At 36.3% G+C, this 24,305-nt stretch overlaps 1 protein-coding gene across 5 annotated transcripts in view; it reads right to left on the bottom strand.

Moving 5' to 3' along the window:
• Nucleotides 1-3,636: 3,636 nt before the first annotated feature.
• LOC128014862 (ras-specific guanine nucleotide-releasing factor RalGPS1) overlaps nucleotides 3,637-24,305 on the bottom strand; it is a 113,560-nt gene continuing 92,891 nt past the window's right edge. For 2 of the 5 annotated variants that reach the window (XM_052598548.1, XM_052598550.1), the window contains 10 exons: nucleotides 22,693-22,760; nucleotides 15,651-15,777; nucleotides 14,325-14,476; nucleotides 13,477-13,525; nucleotides 12,014-12,094; nucleotides 10,106-10,211; nucleotides 9,392-9,484; nucleotides 9,107-9,212; nucleotides 8,940-9,031; nucleotides 3,637-8,088 (listed from right to left, as the gene is read on the bottom strand). In XM_052598548.1, the coding sequence (XP_052454508.1) occupies nucleotides 8,059-8,088; nucleotides 8,940-9,031; nucleotides 9,107-9,212; nucleotides 9,392-9,484; nucleotides 10,106-10,211; nucleotides 12,014-12,094; nucleotides 13,477-13,525; nucleotides 14,325-14,476; nucleotides 15,651-15,777; nucleotides 22,693-22,760 (904 nt within the window). In that variant the 3' untranslated portion in view covers nucleotides 3,637-8,058. Of the gene's footprint in view, nucleotides 8,089-8,939; nucleotides 9,032-9,106; nucleotides 9,213-9,391; nucleotides 9,485-10,105; nucleotides 10,212-12,013; nucleotides 12,095-13,476; nucleotides 13,526-14,324; nucleotides 14,477-15,650; nucleotides 15,778-22,692; nucleotides 22,761-24,305 lie in introns of those variants that run through there. The other 3 variants (XM_052598549.1, XR_008183717.1, XR_008183716.1) reach the window with 3 other exon arrangements.

The raw sequence follows: 24,305 nt of genomic DNA, 5'->3' as shown, positions 1-24,305 counted from the left end.
TCATTTATTTATTTATTTCCTATTAATTTCCATACTGTGCTTCCATAATTACTGTAGGATACATAATATTACTTAAGAGTATGGATCATTTAACAGCCAGGGATTCTAACCAATTTAGAAAAAAAAAAAAAAAAGTTCTACGTTTTTGTATGTTGTACAATGTGTGGCAAAACGTTTTAACTGTAACAGTATAAACTTCATAATAGCTTGTTTTTCCACAGCTGTAAAGCAGTTCATAAGACCAATGTGTTTCAGATAGTATTCAGAGTCCTCTCTGGTTTTGCTTCGTCATGGGGTGTGGATTGATGTGAAAAAAAAAAACATTAAAAAAAGTTAAATAAATGAAAGACTCTGAATACTTTCTACATCCATTGTAAGTTAGGTGCAGGGGAAAGCATCTCAACAAAGCAATTACGCATCCTTTTTTTGCACCCCATAAATACATTTCTAGATCTGCATCTAGTTGGTATGACAAACCTGGATAAAGAAAGGCTACTTGCAATTTAAATACAATAATCTAGCAAACATACAGTTCTAAGATAAACACCATTCAATGTTAACAAATTAGGTAGAGCAAACAATCACGCGAGAGCGAATCAGTTTCAATGCGCGAACAGCAAAGAGAAAGCGTGAAGCAGCAAAATAATGCAAATTAAGATCTCTTTCTGTAGCGATTTCACTTTTTGAATTGCATTACGATTTTGGAATGTGCGTCATTGAAGACCGTGAGTTTCATTTGAGTATTCATTGTATTATTATTATTCCATTTATTCACTGTCTGGATACACCGCTGCTGGATTATAATTTATGTAAAATGAGTGTGTGTTTCCTTGATTATGTGAAGTTAGTGTACGTCTATAGTAGGCTTTGTTATGTGTCCTGATTGACTTTATGATTAGTTAAATCTGTTTAATCACATGCGCCACTGAGTTAACCATTTCAGGCAGTACAGGACAGCCTCTGTCTCGTTCACTTCCCGTCTTCTGTGGGCATTACGCACAGCTCAGTGTGGTCCAGGCACGGCGCCAGGATTCCAGTTTTGGATGAGCCAGACCAATTGTGGGTGGGCCTTAAATTAAAAATGTTAAATGAAAAAAATAAAAAAATAAAACGTTATCCAATCGCTGCTTAACCTAATAAAAAAATATTGACTAATATAGCCTACTGTTATATTGTCTGTGCGTATACATAATATCGATTTTAATAGTTTGACGCTCTTTAAATATTTTGCTGCATTGTTAAAAGTTTCGGTGCATAGGACAGACCTATCCGCGATCGCTCTCCATGGTTCTGACCAAAGAAAAGCGCTTTTGAATCTCCAATACGCATGAAACGCATCAGACCTGGGCTGCGTTTCCCGATAACATTGTCTCTTAGCGCGCTACGAAGACTCTTATAACTTGACTACAGGTATATTACCACTAAGGGTATATCATTGCTAGGCGTCTTCAAGGCTATCATCCACTCACGAGGCAGAGGCGCTGTCGAAATGCGCGCTCTTTGGTCCATCAGTGGTTGAGTCACTGATCACATTAGAATAAATTATCTCATAATAAAATACAAAATTGACTTATTTATGAATGTATATGCATAGTTCTCATCAGTCGGAAATATAGATAGACACTTTCATTTGTTGTGTTTTTGATCCTGTCGAAGTCGAACGGACCCATTTTAAAATCGTTCACAGCTGAGCATCGCGAGAGGCAGATCTGCGCCAGAGCACGCATGTGAATGAGCTGCACAAAGTCATTTTAAGATGCAATTAAAACAACAACAACAACAACATCCCTGGATAGGCCCATATTCACAAATGTGTTAGCTATGGCATGAAATATCTGATATTCCGATTGTCAAAAGTGGAAGTGTATTGTTGTTCAAACACCTTTATAACGATCGCGTTAGTTGAGCTTATGCGCGATATAATTTTATGACACAAAATTTTGAAATGCAGGCTTAAATCAAACACATCTTGATTCAGATTATCTCTCTCTCTCTCTCTCTATATATATATATATATATATATATATGTGGGGGTCCAACGTCTATGCATACACAGCAACGGGATAAATCAATTACATGCATTGTAGAGTTAGCATTCGTCATCGTCTCATACTTTCTTCGTGCATCAGGGGACCTGAGACTCACTGCAGCTTAACGACCAGCTTTACATCTCTATCCTGACATCTGAACATCTTAAAGACCTGTGGAGACCAACACAGACTGTTGCACTCATCTGTTATCACTACATATTTGTGAGACCAGCCTTCATCTGTATCCTTGAAATCCAAATCAAATTAAAATTATTCAATTTGTTTGTTTATTATTTTGCGTAGGCCTACGTTCTTTATATGTATATTTTATTAAATATTTTGTGATTTGCTTTTATGGTAAATATGTACATGGTGTATTTGATTATTGATATTCAACGTCTTAAAGAGTAAATTAGTACAATTTAATACAACTGCCTCCTCTTCATTTCTCTGGCCATTGAACCACCTTCATATTGTAATACCTGTGTCATACCCATGTCATTATACAGATTTGTGTCCTAGTGCACACACACACACACACACACACACACACACACACACACACACACACACACACACACACACACACACAGAGGTATTCATAGCATTATGTGAACTCTCCATGGATGTGATTGTTTTTCTACTGTATAAACTATATTTTCTATCCTCTTACACACAAAAAAATATATTCTCTATGATTTATACACTTGTTTCCTTGACCCCACAAGGTCAAAATTTACTGGCATTACTGTACTTGTGGGCAAATTATTTGTTTATTATTATTAGCATTGTTTGACATCATTTTAAAATATTATTGAATTTTAGATGCATTTTTTTAGTAGTTTACTTGAGTAGTTTAGTTTGTTTTATTATGCTTTTAAGGTATCTATATGGTTTTATTGACTTTATTTCAGTTTTAATTATTTTATCACATCAAGTTAAACAATGAAAATGAGAAATGTTGTAAATGTTGTAAATAGATTTATTTATTTATTTATGCTGTTTGAGAGAAACTGTAAGGCATCATATTAGAAGTATGAATATAAATTATTTTTAATTAACTTTTTTATTGTCTTTTACATTTCCACTGCACTGAAGCCAAAGTAATTTAAGAATAAATAAAACATTATCTGGAAATAATTATTTCATATTAAGTTATTTTTTTCTACCCACTTATAAAAATAAAACATTAAACTCAGATTGATCTGTAATGAATATAATTAAACTAAAAATATATATATATTTAGAACTGCAATGCAGTCAACAGACCTGAAACAAACTGTCATGCAGATCTGTTAACCAATTTTAGAGGGGACTTTTGTTTTGTTTTGTTAACCGAAGGAAGGCTCCTAACTATGTTCTGCAGCCAATTACTTTAGAGTGACCCCTATAGACACATATCAACACCACAAATTTGTAAATAAAGACTTCTACAGTGATACTCATTTGAAGTGCATGGAGCAATTAGGATTGAATATAGATGTTATTTTATGTGTTGTTTAAGCAGAGTGCACTAAACACCAATATATCCAAATCCTTCTTATTCTCAGCCTCCTAATGACAGATAACTGCCTACAGAAATCAAATGAAACCTGAAAATGAAGAATAGTGTGTTCACTGGAGTTTAATGTTTGTACAGCCTTTTAGATGATAAACAGCAGTGTACCACGACGGCAAACAAGAAATAATTTAGCATCATATTTACGTGGCAACATAACAAGAGTTCATTCACAGTTCCAGCACAAACGAACATAACATAGATGCAGTGCAGCTGTACATGTGTGTGTTTCGTCTTCAAGAAAAACTGTGGCCTGTTTAAAGCTGAATTCACATACAGAGAAATAATACTCTCAACAAAGACTAGTAATCACTATCAAGAGTTTTAAACAATGTTAATGCACTTTTTTTTTCAAATCAGTTTCATTGTCTTCGTATGGAAAAAGTTGCATGAAGAAACTTTTTAAAAAAAATTTCCTTTCGTGTTTCACAGACAATAAATCATCAAACGGGTTTAAACGACATGAGAGCGAGTAAATAATGAAAAAAGGAAAGGAATTATGTTTTGCATGAAGAAAATTGAACCCATTCTTATGTATTTGGTTTAAAGCTTGTGACATTACTTTCAATTACATTTTAAGCACAGTTTAATTGTATTAAAATATAAAAAGTGCATTTATAAAAAAACAAAACAATCATGCATAAATGAAAGGAAGTTCAATAAATATGGCCATGAAATATAAATACTGAAAATGTAAATAATGTGATAATATTTGTATTACACAAATGAGAATTTGAGGGTTAAATGTGTTTAATTGTCATGAAAATAATGTCAAAAACACAAAAAAATCATAAAAACAGGCTTAATTTTCTTTAAGCAAAATATTATTAAACTAATTTCGTTCGAATCATTTTGGGGTAAGATGTGAAAGGGACAGTTTTTGACGGGTTTCGTGAGATTTGCCCTGTAAGTCAGAGTGAATGTTTAGGATTTTTTCTAAAATATCAAAAAGCAGTTCTTGTTTTTGTGAGATGGGCTGAATAGAAATAAGCTTGTGTTTTAAAAATGCTATTGTCTCATTAATGTACAAAGAACACTATCAGATGTGACTAACACAAACATTTTGCTTTTGCACAACATGTTTCAGCTGGTTTAAGTTGTGAAAAAACCTTCATTTGACAGGAAAGGCCTAATAATCTGATACTTAAAGCCCAAAACAAGCTTTCATCAGTATAAAACGACTAAAACAGAAATCCCTGATGTTAGCGAGTCACACAAACCTCCTTCAAGCAGCATCATCGCATCATAACATTAACCAGAAATAAAAATCACCGTATGATTAGTCTGTAACTAAACGGCTCTTAACCAGTGAGTCTCATTAGCTGGTTTAGGTCTTCATCGGTGGTTTGTTTTGTTACGGCTCTTTGTAGGAGCAAATGCACGTCCGTTTGGCTTTTTATTCTTATATGCTACAGGCTGCATGATTTCTCTTTCACACTGAAACTCACTTATATCAGCACAAAAATCCCATCTCGAGCTTCTGATGTACTTCAATGTACTTCACTGAAGCCACACAAACACCTAGAGATGCAAAAGTCTCCATTGTGAAGACATGATGGAGCTGTAAGGGTCCAGATTCACCTGTCTTCCCACTGTACCACATACTTGTCATGATTCTGCCCTCGTGTCCTTGATTTTTCCTAGTCTTGAGGCAGGATCATGACAGACCCGTGTTTTGTGTACAAGCACATGGCCTTGCCTTTGGGCCATGTGCTTGTGTTGTCTCGTTCCCTTGCCCCGCCCCCCTTGTTAACCTAGTCGTGTCTTGATTGTCCCATCTGTGCCACCTGTCGTGTCTTGATTGTTCCCCCTATTTAGCTTTCCTAGTGTGCTCTGTCTTGCGTCGGTTCATTGAGATTTGTGACTGTTTCATCTAACTGTTCCACATTTGTGATTTGTGATTGTCATCCCTGAAGAAGTCTTTGTAATACCGTGAGTGTTTGTTTATAGTTAGTGTTAAGTGTCTTTATCTTGTCTGCCCAGTCTTGTTTTGTTATTTAGTCATTTTCCTAGTCAGTGTTTTCCCCCTCGTGGGTTTTTGTTTTCCCTTTTTGTCAAATAAATCCTGTGTGTACCCGATTCCTGTCTGCACCTGAGTTCCTCCCTTACCAAAACCCTGACAGAATGAACCGACCACGAAGGAACTCAGCAGGCAGGAGGTCCTCCGAGCTCCAACACCTGTTGGAGTTCCGGAGGCAGTGCTGGACGTCATCCCCCACCGACAGGAAGGGGGTCACCCTCCCATACTCGCCCGAGGGGGAGTGGATCCTCCGTAATTATGCCCGGCTGTGGGAAAGCATCTCCCAGGAGGAGCCACAGAGGTCCCCTCCACCTACCCAGCTGCCAACGATCCCTGAGGGTCGTGTCCTGGCCGTGGCAACCCTGGGGGGTCAGGCAAGCCCCTCCCAGAGTCCTGAGGTGCCCTCCTCAGCCAGCAGTCTCCCCATGAAACGAGGGAGACGGTTTTCATGGGAGTCAACTTCTGAGTCTTCGGCGTCCGAGACTGCCCTGCCCGAGACCAAACTCCCCCAACCCGCCTCTGACCCAGCTGTGGCCTCTGCACCGCGCCCAAGGAGGAAGAGGAGGAAGAGGGGGCCTGCCGGTCCTGTGACCCTGTCTCCTCCCGTGCCAGCAGCGGAGAGCGCTGGCGTGCCCGTGCCAGCAGCGGAGAGCGCTGGCGTGCCCGTGCCAGCAGCGGTGGGCGTTCCCGTGCCAGCAGCGGAGAGCGTGCCCGAGCCAGCAGCGGAGAGAGCTGGCGTGCCCGTGCCAGCAGCGGTGAGCGCTGGCGTGCCCGAGCCAGCAGCGGTGAGCGTGTCCGAGCCAGCAGCGGTGAGCGCTGGCGTGCCCGAGCCGGCAAAGAAGAGGGCAGTATGCAAGTCGGCAGTCGTGAGAGCGCAGGAGAGTGCCGCGGCCGACTCTGCAGCAAAGACTTTAGTTCAGTGTATCTCATCTCGTAAGGAGATGCCAATTGTCTTAGCGGCTAAAGCCTTTTCTGATTATTTGTCTAGTCTTGTCCGGATCCTAGAAGTCCCCGACAGTCCTGTCTTGTCCTCCGACCCTGTCCCCAGAAATCCCGAGTGTCCTGATGTCGTCTCCCCGTGTCCCGTAGATGTCGTCTCCCCGTGTCCCGTGAGTGTTGCCCCGTGTCCTGCTGATGAAGTCATGTATCCTGTTGATGTGGCCCCGTGTCCCGTAGATGTCCCGTGTCCTGTTGTCCCCCCGTGTCCAGTAGATGTTGCCCCGTGTCCCGTAGATGTCCCGTGTCCAGTAGATGTTGTCGTCCCGTGTCCAGTAGATGTTGTCCCCCCGTGTCCAGCTGTCGTCTCCCCGCGTCCCGTAAGTCTTGCCCCGCGTCCCGTAAGTGTTGCCCCGCGTCCCTTGTCCGCTCCTATCATGTCCCCTGCCAGTTGTCCCGAGACCCCTCCCCGCCCCTCACCACCCAGACCTGCCCGTACCCCCCGTCGTCAGCCTTCGTCCTGTCCTCCTAAAACTCCTGCCCCACCCACTCACCCTGGTCTGTCCCCCATGAACTTTGTGGTCCCGCCTCCTCCCCTTCCCTGTTTGTTTTTTTTGATTTGTCACCCTAACCCTGCCGTCGTGTATTCATGTCTGCCTTTGTTATTATTTGTCATGTCTTGTTGGTTTGTGTCGGTGTCCCAGTCTGTCATGTCAGTCATGTCTCGTGGTTGATGTTCCCTTGAGGAGCGTCTGGAAGCCGCTCCTTAAGGGAGGGGTTCTGTCATGATTCTGCCCTCGTGTCCTTGATTTTTCCTAGTCTTGAGGCAGGATCATGACAGACCCGTGTTTTGTGTACAAGCACATGGCCTTGCCTTTGGGCCATGTGCTTGTGTTGTCTCGTTCCCTTGCCCCGCCCCCCTTGTTAACCTAGTCGTGTCTTGATTGTCCCATCTGTGCCACCTGTCGTGTCTTGATTGTTCCCCCTATTTAGCTTTCCTAGTGTGCTCTGTCTTGCGTCGGTTCATTGAGATTTGTGACTGTTTCATCTAACTGTTCCACATTTGTGATTTGTGATTGTCATCCCTGAAGAAGTCTTTGTAATACCGTGAGTGTTTGTTTATAGTTAGTGTTAAGTGTCTTTATCTTGTCTGCCCAGTCTTGTTTTGTTATTTAGTCATTTTCCTAGTCAGTGTTTTCCCCCTCGTGGGTTTTTGTTTTCCCTTTTTGTCAAATAAATCCTGTGTGTACCCGATTCCTGTCTGCACCTGAGTTCCTCCCTTACCAAAACCCTGACAATACTAGTGTGCACACCTCCACGTCCGGCTCTGAAACACATCCTGATGTTAGATGTGTCCGTGGGGCTCGTGGAGGGCCAGCGGATCAGAGCGAGTCCTTTGGCTCAGTGGAGGGTTTTCGCTCTTTCTTCATCCTTTTGCTGAACCAAACACGTTCTTCTCGATCTCTGTAGGCCTTCGGCACTTTATAAATGTCTTAAGAGTTACACAAGTCTGTTTACTCAAACGTCATGAGATTCGCTGGTATCTACGAGAGCAGAAAGAGTAGTTCTCAGTAGCTGAACAATGACACAACGTGCTGCATTTTTTCAAAATATTAAATACATATCAGGTAATATAAACCTATGCACTAACATTCAAAAGTCTGGGTAAGATTTTTGTGTCTTCTGCTCACCAAGACTGCATTTATTTGATTAAAAATACAGTAAAAACAGCAATATTGTGAAATATTATTTCAATTTAAAATAATTGGGTTCTATGTGAATATATTATAAAATGTAATTTATATGATCAAAGCTGTATTTTCATCATCATTCCTCCAGTCTTCAGTGTCACATGATCTTCAGAAATCATAATAATAAGCTGATTTGCTGCTCAATAAACTTTATTTCTGATTATTATCAATGTTGAAAACAGCTGTGCTGCTTCATATATTTATGTGGATTCTTTTATGAACAGAAAGTTGAAAATAACAGCATTTATATGAAATGGAATCTTTTGAAACATTATTAATGTATTTACTCTCCCTTTTGATCATTTTAATGCATCCTCTCTGAATAAAAGCATTCATTTCCTTTTTTAAAAAGCAAAACAAAAATATTACAGACTTTTGAACAATGGTGTATTAATATTGTGCACATACATATGTATATAAATAAATATAAATATAAAACATATTCAAACATTAAAATATTAAAACATTACCCTAAGTGTTCACAACGTTATACCATTTTTGCATTGATTCCAGACTTACAGCATCATTCATTTGTTATGAATACAATACGGATGTCATTATTGTGAAAAAATATTTAGTTCATGCTCTCCCGTCCTATCAGAAGCTAAGTGTGTGGAAATAAGTGAATCAGTGATGATTGATACCTGAGGTCTTCTCCTGCGACAGGCCTCGTCCAGGTGTCTGTGCCACATGATCGCAGTGAACCGATCACTCGTCTGAAACTTGTAAACGTTCCCTGAGAAACACAGGCATGTGGATACAATCATATGAGAATGAATAGATTTGTCATGTAAAAGCACTACAGGTTTACCTTTGTCAGGATGGCTGAGCTGAAAGATGTTGGGTTGAGTCGGATCATCCGGCAGCACCACCATCCAGCCCACAACACACACTTTCTTACACGCCGAAGACTTGTACTGTGTGTTACACACAGTGAGATTACAGCAAAGGTCAAATTACTCGTTTTTCATCTTAAAAAATGTAATATGTCTCCATTAATGTTGCCATTTTTTATTTATTTACAATAAACTTTAATAAAGTGTATTTATTTGTAATAAAAGTACAGAACTGCAGTGAGATTCTTTGCATCACTCACATGTTTCCGTTCTGTGGCTCGCAGGGCTTTGGATTCGTGGAATAAGAGAGTGGAACCAGAAAGTGTGATCCAATACCGCGTCCACGAGGAGAGCTGACAACAAAACACCACACGACACACAAACATGATGCACACTCAACTCAGATTCACACGCACTAAACTGGAAAACACTCGCACTATAGAAAGATCCAGGGAAATTACTGTAGCTCAAACAAGAGAACGTGATGCAAACATCAATGTTCCAGCAGGGAATGCATGCACTGATCAAACGTTTACCTTTGGATAGAAGCATCTGCTAAATGCATAAATGTAAATATAAAGAAATCCTGGTATTTACATTAATTTTGTATTTTTTTGTTTTGTTTTAGATGAGGAATGATCTTTTTTGATGTTTTGTGTTTGTTCGTGTTGACCACTAGATGGAGTCCTGAGTCGAATATTCTTTTCATTCAAAGCCACAGGGGACACACACCAGATTTTTATTAAAAGTTGTTTGTTCAGGATGCTTTTAATATCTCTTGAATGTCATGAAACCTTTACCAAATATTTAAAATATATTTTGGCCCCATATAAACATGCAATCCTCAAGCTGGCATCTATAGTACAGTTTCTGGAGCCGTGAAAGTCATGCATGCATCAATTCAAAGCAAATGCATATATTTATAAACTGAATATTGGAAAATATTTAAACATTTTTGTTCCCTTCCTGTTCACCTTGGGTTTCCTGCCCTCCTTCAGCAGGGTTTTCCTCTTCAGCGGTCCCTGCATCGTGACTCCTCCTGACTCTCCATGAGCCAGACTGGACTCTGCTACTGACGGACTGCACAGAGGGAATCACATTAGCCCAACACCTCCTCAAAAACAACAACAGCCCGTGTGTGTGTGTGTGTGTGTGTGTGCTGTTGCTTCTCATAGCATGTAATGAGGCCTCAGAGAGCAGATGTTCCTGCTCACATCTGCTGAGGATGTGATGGAGCTGCTGGAGAGCTCATGCTGAGGTGAAGTGGGAGTCTGAGAGAGTAAAGAGAGCGCTGATGCAGGACAGAAAGGTTCCCTTCACCCAGAAATCAACCCACTCACAACACATCGTCTCTGCTTCAAATCCTATGTAGGATGCATTTTCATGTACACTCTCAAAATAAAGACAATGTAAACTATATAATAATACAAACTTTAAAATATTCTATTCGTGCCAAATTCCTCAAGTGTGTTACTCCACATTAGACATTAAAATGTTTAGAAGATCATTTAAAATCTGACGTTCCAGTGAAGACCTGCACTATCAATCAAATCCATTGTTTTAATACATTATGAATGGCTAGAAAATCAATCATTTTGTATTATACAATCATTATATAATCAATCTTTCTCTATTGAGTCGAGTCTCCTCACGTATGTCACGCATTGTTTTCATCTTCATTCAACTACACAACAATCAAAGAGCCTTTGAATAAAAGCCTTAAGAATTATCTTTTTCAATTTTCCAGATGCCACAATCAATCAATCAATCACCTTTATTTAAATAGTGCTTTAAACAAAATACATTGCGTCAAAGCACTGAACAACATTCATTTGGAAAACAGAATGTTTTTTTTTCCATATCAGACACCATATGATTTTAAAGGCAGCTTTACATTTGTATGTATAAAGAACTCATTTATAAAGTTAAAAAAAATATTATTATAAATATGTGTATTTGGAAAATAGACTATAATCCTGTACTGCATTATTTAAATAAAGTTTTTTTTTTTTTTACAATTTATATTTTTATATTTTGATTTAAAATCTCTTTCTTAATATTTTTTAATCTGCTTTAAAATCTGATTTAATTATATTACATTATATAGTTTTTCCTACTCACTTTAGTTCTGTACAGTTTAGATGCATTTAAATCATTTTTTCCATTTTTTTATTTTTAATCAAATTCACTCATTCATCTAATTCATTAATTTTTTTAATCTATTTTTTATGATTTATATATTTGAACCTAATTCTTATTATTTATTTTAATCTCATTCATGTCTTTATTTTGATTTCACCTAATTGTTATAAATGTATTTATTTATTTTTTAATAAATAATTTTATGTGTAATCTTTCATTTTTATTTATTTTTATATTTTTATTATTTGTTTACTTCAACCTAATTGTGATTGTTATTGTTTATTTTAAACAGTTTCCTCATTTAATATCTTTTTTTTTTAAATGTTTCTACAGAGCCTCAGTTTGAAAAGCCCTGTGCTAAATGAGTGAATGTGAATGTAAATGAGAGGATCTCTATCTGAATGCTGTCCATGTAGAGTGTCACACTAGTTAGGATGCTGAAGGAAGCCGTCTAGGTAGACAGGACAGGACAGTGGGCCGTAAACTAGCTGGTTAGGTTCTGGAGAAGAGCCTTTCTCTTCTATAAATACAGTAATTCTGTACGATAAACATCCTGAAATGATGGCAATCTGATGTCTGGTAAAGAGAGAACAGATGGCAGACATGACAGTCTTCAGAATAAACCAGAAAAGAGAGTGAGACTGGAATGTTAAAGAGGAGACGCTGCATGCCAAGACAGGTGAACCTGATGCCCCACAGGAATGGAGGAGGTGACCTTTGACCCTGGCAGGGGTTTGTACCTGTGGCCAAGGCTGCGTCCTCTGGGGGAGCTGCGGAGAGGAACCCTCCAGTTAGGGCCCAGAGTCGCCTTCATGCGGCCCCTGTTTGCACATTCACTACAATGAGTTTGACTGATACTGACACTACACTCAAACCGGTATTAAGGCCTACATTTCTCTATTGAATTGCATATCAAATTTTCATCCATTTTATTTCACAGTTTTAAACTAATAAACTTAATGCGATGCACATTTGTCAGTCATACATGTTAAACATGAGTTAAACAAGAAACAGGTCAAATTTCTGCACTCAAAAAAAATAAAAAGGCGTACTTTATTACAAATTTTATGCATATATTTGAAATAATTCAAATGCTGTGGTTTCAAAATGCATTAATTCAAATGGCTTACAATCAGCAAAAAATATATATAAAAAAATGGAAGCTTATTTCTATCATAAAAAAAGTTTAATTGTAACATTTTCATCTGAAAATTCTGTCTTTATATAAATCAGAATTGCATTTTAAATTCAGATTTAAATCCAAATTTACGTCTCGTAATTCAGACTTTTTTTTCTCTGAATTCTGTAAAAAAAACCTTTTTTTTTTGGTCTCATGGAATAAAAAAATTAAAACATAATTGTGCATTTTTTATTTCACAATTCTGAGTTTATATCTTGCAAATCTGACCTTTATTCCTCAGATTGTGACAAAAATCTGCCAAATAGAAAAGTCAAAATTGTTTCCATATACGTGTGTTTATTGTCTTTGCAGTTAAAAATTATGGACATGGTTAAAACATGGATAGCTGTAGAAAAATCACATAAAAATCGAAACAATTTGGAAATTTTTTATGATAAATAAATCTGGTTATTGTGAATTTAAAATTATTGTGCATAAATCTAATCGGTTTAATTTATGTATACAGTAGTTGACAAATTTGCATCACATTCAGTTTATTAGTTTCAAATGCCACACATAAATCTTACATTTGGACCTAAATATATTTTGAGCACAGACACTGACTGATTAAAAAAAAAAAAAAAAAAAATATATATATACGGAATCTGTGCAAATGTTAAATATGTGGATACTTCACATAATGAAGACTCACTTTCTCTTTTACATGCAATTCAAACATCACACAGTACAGTGATGACTCAACTTAAGTACAATTTCACAGCTCATATGATTTGTGCACATTATCCCAAGAAATCAAATGTTCCAACACAAAGAACTTGTGCAAACTGAAGACTAGTGCAAAGTTCTGGTGCTTGAAAGCTCTCAGTCACTGTCTGCTTTTATTGCATGGAAAAGAGCAGCTTGAACATCAGCTAAACATTTCCTTTTGTCTCAGGCTGCCAGGCCAGGAAAACCTTTTCTCATTATAGTTGTGTTTTCCTCTAGAATGACCGGAGTAAGTCATACTAAAGCTGCAATGTGATGTTTAGACACAAACACATGATAAGACAGACAGAGTCTCACCTCTGGAGCCCTGGAGGAAGATCATCACACAACGAACTCTGACTGCTGCCTGAGAAAACACAAACCAAAAAACCTCACAACCGTTTCATTAGCACAAAGACATTCCTGCGGCCGCACTTAAAACAATGAAGACATGCAGTTTTATTAAAATGTTATTTTAATAACTTCATTAGAAGTCGACAAGACAAAATAATTTCGACTTGTCTCTCATTTCCTTGTAATAAGGAAGTGCATTGGGTCAGGCATTAAAAAACACTGAAAGCCACAAGACTATTGCATGAGTTTGCATGGGATTTGTGTGGTAGAAACACTCAGTATTGCAAAGTTATATTTAGGCTTTCAACTCTGTTCCCATTGCGACATAATGGCAGTTATATTCCTTTTGCACAATGCATGCAAGACATGCAATGATTCCAGAAATCTAACGTCTATGCTTGATATCTGCTTGCATATCTGCTTGATTGCTTATAATGCCACAACATGCAAAATGCAATTGTCTCCAGCTCTAATCTGCTAAATGCAACTATAAGGCATGAAGATATTAAGATATAATGCTGTAAACTTCAGGATTTTCTGTAAAGGTGCTTTGAAACAATGTGTGTGAAAACAACCATACAGCTAATTCATGTAAGTGCTTTAACAATAATATAAAAGCTTCACGTTTCACATGCTGGTTCAGTTAACTTCCAAGTGCATTACTCAAAACCATTTTTATGTATTTTCGAGGGCTAATTCTACATGATTTTAAGCAGTAATCAATATCATGCCACAGAGATGCACTAAACCCGTAACATTCCTTAGATAGGATGTGCAGGGCTTTGGTAAAACGCCACGGTTTGAGCTTATACCTATCGAGACGCCGTTGGACACAGATGAGGTGTGTGGGTTGTTCCTCGCTGGACTCTGGGACTCCAGGAAGCTGTCGTCCAGCAGGTGACGTGGTTTCTCTATGGGGAACGTCGCACTTTTACTCTCCACCAAACTGAAATGCCACATCATACTGCGAGAGAGAGAGAGGCAGAAAACCATCATGAGGCATGAGATTGTGCAACACCACGAGTAGTGTGTTTGTTTGAGTACTGCATATTTGACATTTAGTATACAGTTACACTAACACTCAATTTTGAGGTTGGTAAGATTTTTTATGTTTTTGAAAGAAGTCTCTTTTGCTCACCAAGGCTGCATTTGATTAATTAAAAATTCAGTATAACAGTGATTTTGTCAAATATTTTTACAATTTAAAATAACTTGTTTCTATGTGAATATATTGTTTATTTCTGTGATGCTCCGCTGTATTTTCATCATCATTCCTCCAGTCTTCAGTGTCACATGATCTTCAGAAATTATAAAAATATGCTGTTTTGCTGCTCAAGAAACATTTATGATTATTATCAATGTTGAAAACAGTTGTGCTGCTTTATATATATAAAAAAAAAAAAAAAAACTGAGATACAGATGATGGATTCTTCTAAACCTATTTCCTTTTTTTTTTTTTACTTAACATAAATTAATAAATGTTAAGTGGAATTAAATATAAAAAAATAAACCTTTTGTGTTAATTAGTTGCCTAGATTAACTAGATTTACTCAAATACTAAAACTAATTAAAACTGGGTAGAAAAAACAACTATACAGGTTTATCTAGAGATTTATAGAGGTTAAAAAGAAAATGATAAATATAAAAATAAAAACTAATCTAATATATTAATAAAACTATTATAGTATCTCATTGTCACTAAAATAGCAAAACAGTCCCACCTATATATATATATAAAATTATGGGTTTTATGGAATAATTCATGAAGTGCAATAATAATAATAATAATAATACAAATCTTCACATTTATGCGTTAAATCCTCCAGAAAGCTGGGCCTCTGTACTTCAAAATGCATGACTTTAAATAAATTATATTTATTTTGAATCTGAGGCATGATTCAATATAATTTGATGAATATAAAGTTTAAAAAACAGCATTTATTTGCAATAGAAATCGTTTCTAACATTATAAATGTCTTTCCCATTTTGATTAATTTAATGCATCCTTGCTGAATAAAATAATTATTTTCTTAAAAAAAAAAAAAAAAAATCATACCGACCCCAAACCTTTGATCAAAATACAGTATGTAAGTGTGTGTGTGTGTGTGTGTGTATATGTAAAAAGAGACAACACAGACGTGTTTCCGAGGCTGTGGCTCTTCCTGTGGCGTGGGGGCGGAGGGGTGGGGATGTGAACCCCCACAGTGGTATCAGGGCAAGTGGGCCGTCGCTTATACCTGACCAATAAAGACAACTCAGACGGACCTGGACGAAAGAGAGAAAAGCAGAATCAGTTTTCTCTGATTGTTCTCAGCCACTCAATGAAACATAATGAGAGAAAAACACATGGAGACTCTGTCAGAGGAGCCTCTGCTTTAGCAATCACAGCCACAACACAAAGGTTAACATTCTCTGGTCCTCTTCAGCTCAGTCCTGAGAGAGGAAAACACAGAGGATCCCCAGAGGAACAGCATCCACATGTTGCTGTCCGTGAGTCAGTGATCTTTTAATCACATGCTTTCTGAGCTGAGACTCTTCTACTGCACAGAGTAGCTCTATAACCTTTAGTGAACAAGTATATTAGTATTGTTTATAGACTATTATAGAACTTATTCATATTTTGAATTAACCCTTTATTTTTATTTATATGTTTTTAGTTTGCATATCAGACTAGGTATTAGCCATTTTATTTTTGTATTTTTGTATTTGGTTTTGATTCATTATTTTACTTCAGCTTTTTTTTTTCCATTTAGATGGCATCAGTGTTATTTTAATATTATTTGTATAATATTATATTTATAAAATTTTAGTTATTTAAATTTTCAGATTTAATTTTTGTATTAATCATTATGTTGTATGCTTTTGTCAGTTTTTGTTATATTAATATTTATATTTAGCTTTCATTTATTATCAGTTTTATCCTGTTTTACATTTACATGCCGATAGTGTAATTTTCGTATTATTTATATATTATGGTATTTATTAACATTATAATTAGCTTTTATTTTTAAACTTTTTATTTTAATTAGTAATTTTATGTGCTTTTCTCATTTTATTTCTATTTAGCTTTCATTTAGTTTTAATATCATTTTGCATTTAAATGGCAACAGTGTCCTTTTAGTATTATTAATATACTATTATAGTATTTATTCATATTTTGAATTAGCTTTTTATAATATCCGTCTTCATTTTAATATCAATTTGAGTCTCAGTGCATTTTTGCCATTATTATTCTTTTTAAAATCTTTTTTTTTTCTTTTTCTATTTGGTGTTAATTTATTTTTATTTCAGCTTTTATTTTTTTTTTATTTTTTTGCTATTTTAGTACTTGCTGTTGAGGCAACATTTCTAATTTTCATTTACATTTTCTTTTGGAAAACCATTAGCAATGCGTAGAATGAAGGAAGTTTTCTTTTTAGCAGTACTATACTTTGGCATGTTACTAATGATGCAGATGCAGTTCAGCTTATTTATAAGTGCAGATATGCATTATCAAACGCTTTTATCCAAAATAGAGCATACATGTATCTGTTATTTGTGCTAAACGGAAAAGTCTGAACAGTTTACATGTTCGCGTCAGTGACTTAAGCGATAGTTCATCCAAAAATAAAAATTCTGCCATTCTGAACAATGACTTTCTGCCAAAATATCTTTTTTGTCTTATCTTTTTCAAAACATGTGATCCCAGAGACTCAAGGGCTCATTACAGAGGCCTACACAGTGGACAGAAATATCTTCAGGCATCATGGGAAAGTGGAAACAATGTAGGGCGGCATGCTGAGACACTTACACACAAGATGACACATTAAATGGAGCGACTGGAGCCTCACACACTGATCAGTCTGCTTTACACCTTATTAAAGGTTCTCGTTAAAAGCTTCATTAATGAGTCTGACTACCAGCTCATGAACTGAAGGCCACATTCGGAGCGGATATTCCATCTGACAATGAAAGCTGCATGATGGGGAGAGATCTGATTTGAAGCAGATGTTCATGGAATTAGAGCATGGAATTTTTAAGTAGTATCAGCAATTAAATATGAAATGAAACATGTTATGTGTGTTATGGAGCTACGCTTGTGTCTTTTTTAGGCAATCAAACATACTTGAGAGCAACGTGAGCTATATGGTAATTAAAAAAGATTGCAAATAAAAAGTCAGTTTTCTACTGCAATAAGAAAACAATATTTACTAAAATATTTGAATGCAAACTATTTCAAAATGTGTGAATTTAAAGAAAAAATTGAACTTTATAAAAAGTATCTGTAAAATAAATGACAGATTTATGCTTCTTGATTTGTTGGGCTCTCAGCACTTCAAAATAAAAGTCCCCTGCATGACACTTTTGGGTCTTAAACTTTAAATAAATTAAACAATGGCGTATAAGTCAGCTTTGGCAATATATCAGTTGACCGCAACAAAAAATTAACTCCATACTTCAATTCTTTGCAGTTACAGTAGAAAATGTCCTCCATACATTGAACTGTGGTGCTTTTTGGGACACCCAGGATCGAATCCGACCTGTGTTATGTCCTGATTTAATCTCTAATTCATAATTTCCTGCCTTGAAACAAAATGTGGCAAAAGACTATGATTTTCAAGCTTCAGAGGGAAAGCTGGCAGCACTCGGGGAAACTACAGAGCGGCTGCATCACTTCCAGAACTCAAATGACTTTCTCAAACTGTGTTTGCACAGATATTATGCAGGTTCTACTGGAAAGACATACATTATTAAATAACTAATATTTAGAGCACAGGTGACACCGAATGCAATTGCAGGTCAATCAATTGGCCTCTCACCTTCATAGGACATTCTGTCTTATTTTGTACTCAGCTACTCCAAAAAGTTTACCATGCTTTAAAAGTCAACATTTAAGTATTCAAGTGACTCCAGTGTTTAGTATTTAAACATTTAAGAAGCTGTTAGGAGAAGAATGTTTTCTAAATGTGTTTGTCTGGTGTCTTCTGCACCTGCTGACTCCAAATCTCTCTTTACTTTCCTCTATTAAAAGTGAATGTCAGACACATGCTCTGAGTTTATCAGTACATGTGATGTTAGCAATCCATCTGGCCCAGTCTATACGCGCTAATTCATATTTTTAGCCACATATGTTCCTGTGTGTGGGTCAAACTATACGTATGAAAACATAACTCTTTTTACAGCTAAATGAGAGATTTAGGTGACGTTAAAGCCTTTTCTGTTCACCAAGACTGCACTTACTTGATCAAAAATACAGTAAAATCAGCAATATTGTGAAATAAAATTTCTATTCAGAATAACTGATTTCTATTGTAATGTATTTTCAAATGTAATTTATTTTTGTGATCAAAGCTGTATTTTCTGCATCATTTCTCCAGTCTTCAGTGTCACATGATCTGCAAAAATCATTCTAATACGGTGATCTGCTGCTCAAGGATTCAAAAGAAAAGATTTTATTTGAAATAGAAGTCTTTTCTGTCACTTTTGATCAATTTAATACGTCCTCGTTGAATAAAACTCACCCCTTCACTTTTGAATATTAGTGTATGCACAAAATCAAATGATGACAGGGAATCACAGTGTGCAGAGCTGAGAACAGCATCCAGAGCAGCGCATGTGAGCTTGAGACGTCTCTGTCATGGGTCTGATTGTGATTGAGATCTGCTGTTACAAACATGAACGTAACCGGCTGCTTCCAGCTAATAATAGTTTCTCTGTGATGCATTTGAGAAATATTGTGCATGTGTGTGACACAGAGCAACAGTTACAGTATGTTCACACACAGCCTGGACTTTCCCATCTACACATCTGTCTATCAGTCTATCCATCCATCGTATTATCGTTTTATCATCCATCCATTCTTCTATTGTTCTGTCCATCTCTATTTCTATCTTCCTTCCGTCATTATATTGTTCTGTTCAACTATCTTTCTATCATCCATCCATCCTTCCCCTCTACTGTTCCTTCCATCTATCATTCTATCATCCATCAATCCATTCATCCATCCATACATTCTTCTATTGTTCTACCCATCTACCATTCTTTTATCCATCCACCCATCTAATGATCTATCTATCATTCTATCATCCATCCATCCATCCATCCATCCATCCTTATATTGGCTTAACAATCCATCCATCCATCTTTCTTTTGGTATATCCATGCATCCATCCGTCCATGCATCCATCCATTCTTCTATCTATCTATTGTTCTATCATTTATTCTATCGTCCATCCATCCATTGATCCATCCATCCATCCATCCATCCATCCATCCTTATATTGGTTAAACAATCCATCCATCCATCCATCCATCCATCCTTCTTTTGGTAAATCCATCCATCCATCCATTCTTCTATCTATCTATTGTTCTATCCATTTATATCTATCTATCTATTGTTCTATCCGTTCCATCCATCCATCTACTGGTTTATCCATCCATCAATCCATCCTTCTAGTTTATCATCCCTACATTAATTGGTTTATCCAGCTATCATCCATCCATCCATCATTCTATCCATCTATTTTTCTTTTCATCTATCATTCTACCATTCTTCTAATGATCTATCTATTATTCTATCATCCATCCATACATTCTTCCATCCTTCTTTAGGTTTAACAATCTATCATCCATCCTTCTATTGGTTAATCCATCGATAATTCATCCTTTCATCATTCGTTTATCCATCTACCATTCTATCACCCATCCATCCTTCTACTGGTATATCCATCCATCCATACATCCATCCTTTTATTGATTTATCCATCCATCATTCTATCCATCAATTGTTCTTTTCATCTGTCATTCTACAATTCTTCTCATTATCTATCTATTATTCTATCATCCATCAGTACATTCTTCAATCCTTCTATTGGTTTAACAATCTATCATCCATCCTTCTATTGGTAAATCCATCTATCATCAATCCTTTCATCATTCTTCTATCCATCTACCATTCTAACACCCATTCATCCATACATCCACCCATCCTTTAATTGGCTTATCCATCTATCATCCATCCATCCATCCATCGTTCTATACGTCTATTGTTCTTTCCCTATCATTCTATCATCCATCCATTCTTCTTTTGTTCTATTCAACTATTGTTCTTTTATCCATCCAGTGTTTTATTGTTTTATCTAATGCTAACATAAATTCAGTAGTGTTTAAAAAGCATCCTATGAACACGTAGAAAGAGCAGAGCTGGAATCTAGACGACTTGGACATTGGTTTTGAACGGTCTTACATCATACTTCAGTCTGGCTTTCATACTTTTGATGACTTTACTACGATTCTTGAATGTGAGAAATGGTCATCATAAAGAGAGCGTAGGTGTGTCTGAATGGCTGTTCCATGTTTTGCTCTGTTTCTGGCCTGAGTGTCGTGGCAAGATCTCATGTCCTCGGCTGGATATCTTCACAAAAATACATCTATCAGGTTACATAACAGCGAGCCACCCTGAGACTTTAGGAAAGACCTTGTCCCCCCAGTCCTCCACGAGGCCATATATATATATACACCAAACATTGCTTCCAGTCACGCACTGGCATTCGAGAATAAAATGAAAAGGAAAAAATGACACATCAAAAGCCAAACGGTCCCAGTCTCCCAGACCGCTGTGTTATATTACACTCGGTCAGATCATCTGGTGGTGATATTTAGATGGACATGATCCTTCATAGGGGAAAAATGTTGACGTCTTTATATAAAAATGGAAAACTTTCTGAATACAAATGTTCTAGACGTTCACTTCTGGGCTTGGAATAAGAGTAGATGTTGTATAATGACAGTATATAACGTACAATATTTACAATGTACGGTTTCGAGCAGTTCAAAGAGGACTAGAAAATCCACACCTACTGTATAAGTTCATTACATGTCTCACATTCACACATTCAACGTTCAGATATACGTGTCATAAAGTAATCTCATTACTGTTTTTGGCTGTCTATAAACCAAAAGTACCTCAATTAGAGGAGTTAATGATTATGTGGTGATATAGCACATTAAGCTAATCGACTATCGTTTGTTCAATCTCAGCACAAATGTACTCATGTAAGCAGTAGGCCAAAACACACAAGGTAATTCGGGCTAGTACAAATTTTGTGAACAATTATTATAATTATTACCAACCGTAGTAAATTCATGGTAAACTAAATCCCTAAACAAAACATTATAAAATATGTAATTATACAATCTATGATGAAAATGTTTATAAAAATAAATGAGTATAGTTTAGCACTGAGCAATTTAGTTTTTTCGATGATGCCAATTATTTATTAATTATATTAAACTTTTTTTTTTTTAATCAGAGGAAGTATAATTCCAAACAGTCACTGTTGTCTATAGAATTCAAAACGTTTAAATGCAAGTAACATATAGTAAATTAAATTATATATGAGGTATTATATATTATATATATTATATATTTTCATTTATATTTTTAGGAAAAAATGAATAGTTATATTCGGCAAGGATGCATTAAATTAATCAAAAGAGACACTAAATAAATGTATATTTACTAATAAATGTAATTAAATAAATGTATATTTAATTTATACTACAAAAGATTTTTGCTTCAAATAAATGGTGTTCTTTTGAATTTTGTTCATTCCTCAAAGAACCCTGAAAAAAAAGTATCCCAGTTTCTATAAATGTATTTTTTTATTAATTATTTGGCATAGTAGAATGATTTCTGAAGGATCGTGTGACACTGAAGACTGGAGTAATGATGCTGAAAATTCAGTTTTTTAAAATATATTACAGTATAATAATATTTCCCAATATTAGTGTTTTAATATTGTCGCTGGAGCTTGAAAAGGTCGTTCAAAGCATTGCTCAATGATCCGGTTCATCTCTGTTTTCTGGCCTCAGTGAGTGATGTCTGCATGTGGAGCTGTGATGTAGATCTGCAGTACTGAGATTATAAAAGCTTCATCGAGAGCCATTCATGTGCTGTTTGTTTTCTCAGACTACATTCTCTTCCCTTTGCCCTTTCAATCAGTCAAAGAGGACGGTGAGACCTGGGACCTCATTCAGATGGGACACAATGGATGCTGGGGGAAAATAACTACAACATCTTCTGTAAGTTACTAATAATAGCGTATGGTAGGGCATCATGGCAAAAAAATATATTTCGACAACAAAATGCGTATATATTAGAGGTAAAGTGTAGAAATAATGACTTTAAAGCTGTTTTACCAGCAAGATCTTCTTTGGATGTGGCCATGCGCGGCGAGCTGTTCCCTGGTTCAATTTTCAGAGACAGTCTGTAATGGAAAGACAAGCAAGAGTCTCACCAAAAACACTCCACAAGTTCCATGAAGCTTCAGGGTGGTGCATTTAAAATTTCAAAAGCAATTCATTTTTGGCTGAAAGTACAGGGTTTGCAGATGAATTTAGTTGAATCGGATCTGCCATAAACACAGAAGAAGACATGTTAGTGAAATCACCACATCATTTTACCCTCAACACACAGTGCCACCTTAAACACTCAAAATGTATTTTACTGTAATAGACGTCACTATTAATTTAAAACAAACATATAATGGAAAACAGGATTTTTTTTCTTGCTCTTTTCTATTAAGAGAACAAAGTGTCAAAATCGTCTTTTCACATTAAAATCCACCCACATATTTGTCTAGAGCCATTTTGGCTTGTGAATTGTGCTGGATCATTGCAGATTTCTCTCCTAATTCAGATCACTTTTTCATTGAAGAAAGCAATATTATGGATTATTGATTCATATTTTAGCTGGAAGCAACCGTTTGATGTTAAAAAAGCCTTGTTTCTTACAAACACACAGTTTTTGGTTTCTCAAGACATTAACTGATGGACTGGAGCGGTGTGGATTATTGTGGTGTTTTTATCAGCTGTTTGGACTCTCATTCTGACGGCACCCATTCACTACAGAGCATCCATTGATGAGACACTGATGCAATGCTGCATTTTGGATGGCCTAATGTGAGGACATTTTCAGCAAATTTTCATTTTTGGCTGAACTACTCATTTAAAAATATTGATGTACTTTGCATATGACAGCACACATTTACATATTAACACCTGTATTCAGTAGTCTGCAACTTAACCTGCCCTGATGAACAACAGACGATGTAAAATGTAATCACTTGCAAAATGCCCAGACTAGAAAGATCATACAACACTAAGCTGTAACCATTTCACCTTTCAAAAGCTGTAAAATCACTTATAAGCCTCAGAGGGGATGTAAAATATTCATGCATGCATTTGGTTTTTCTAGTTGTGTACTTGACCTAAAGGAGACACTGAGAAACCCAAGCAGGATCTGCCGGGGCTGATAACATTTCACGTTTTTATAGGGGACCAGTGGAGACTCGCTGTTAAAAATTCAATAAACTGAACTGCAGTCTCTTATTTCCATAACATCAAATCTGATTTGACATCCAGAATGCACAGAATATGCAAAAATAGTCTTTAATGGTGTTTTGGCATGATGGAGCATTTAAAATAAACACAGCATGCAGCCAAGTTTCCGTCTCTCAAACAACAAGGACAAGGTCATGGGTTCAATTCCCAGGGAATGAATGAGTTGAAAAGAATATATATATACTTATATACTTTATTCAAGTTATATATATATATATATATCACTTGAATAAAGTTACTGTAGATAAGTGTCTGCCAAATGCATAAATGTAAAAAAATGAGTATAATTTATCAACTACTTGTCAGTCTCAACAAAAGTATAATTTTGGTCTGAAGTTTTGCTTTGAGAGAACCAGGGTTATTAAAAAGGGTTATAAAAAAAAAAAAAAACATAATTTTTTTTTCATTAT

Source organism: Carassius gibelio, chromosome A5 (genome assembly GCF_023724105.1).
Source record: "Carassius gibelio isolate Cgi1373 ecotype wild population from Czech Republic chromosome A5, carGib1.2-hapl.c, whole genome shotgun sequence".
Taxonomy (NCBI): Eukaryota; Metazoa; Chordata; class Actinopteri; order Cypriniformes; family Cyprinidae; genus Carassius; species Carassius gibelio.
Note: the sequence above shows the minus strand (reverse complement) of the source record. Positions and strands in the feature narration are given on the sequence as shown.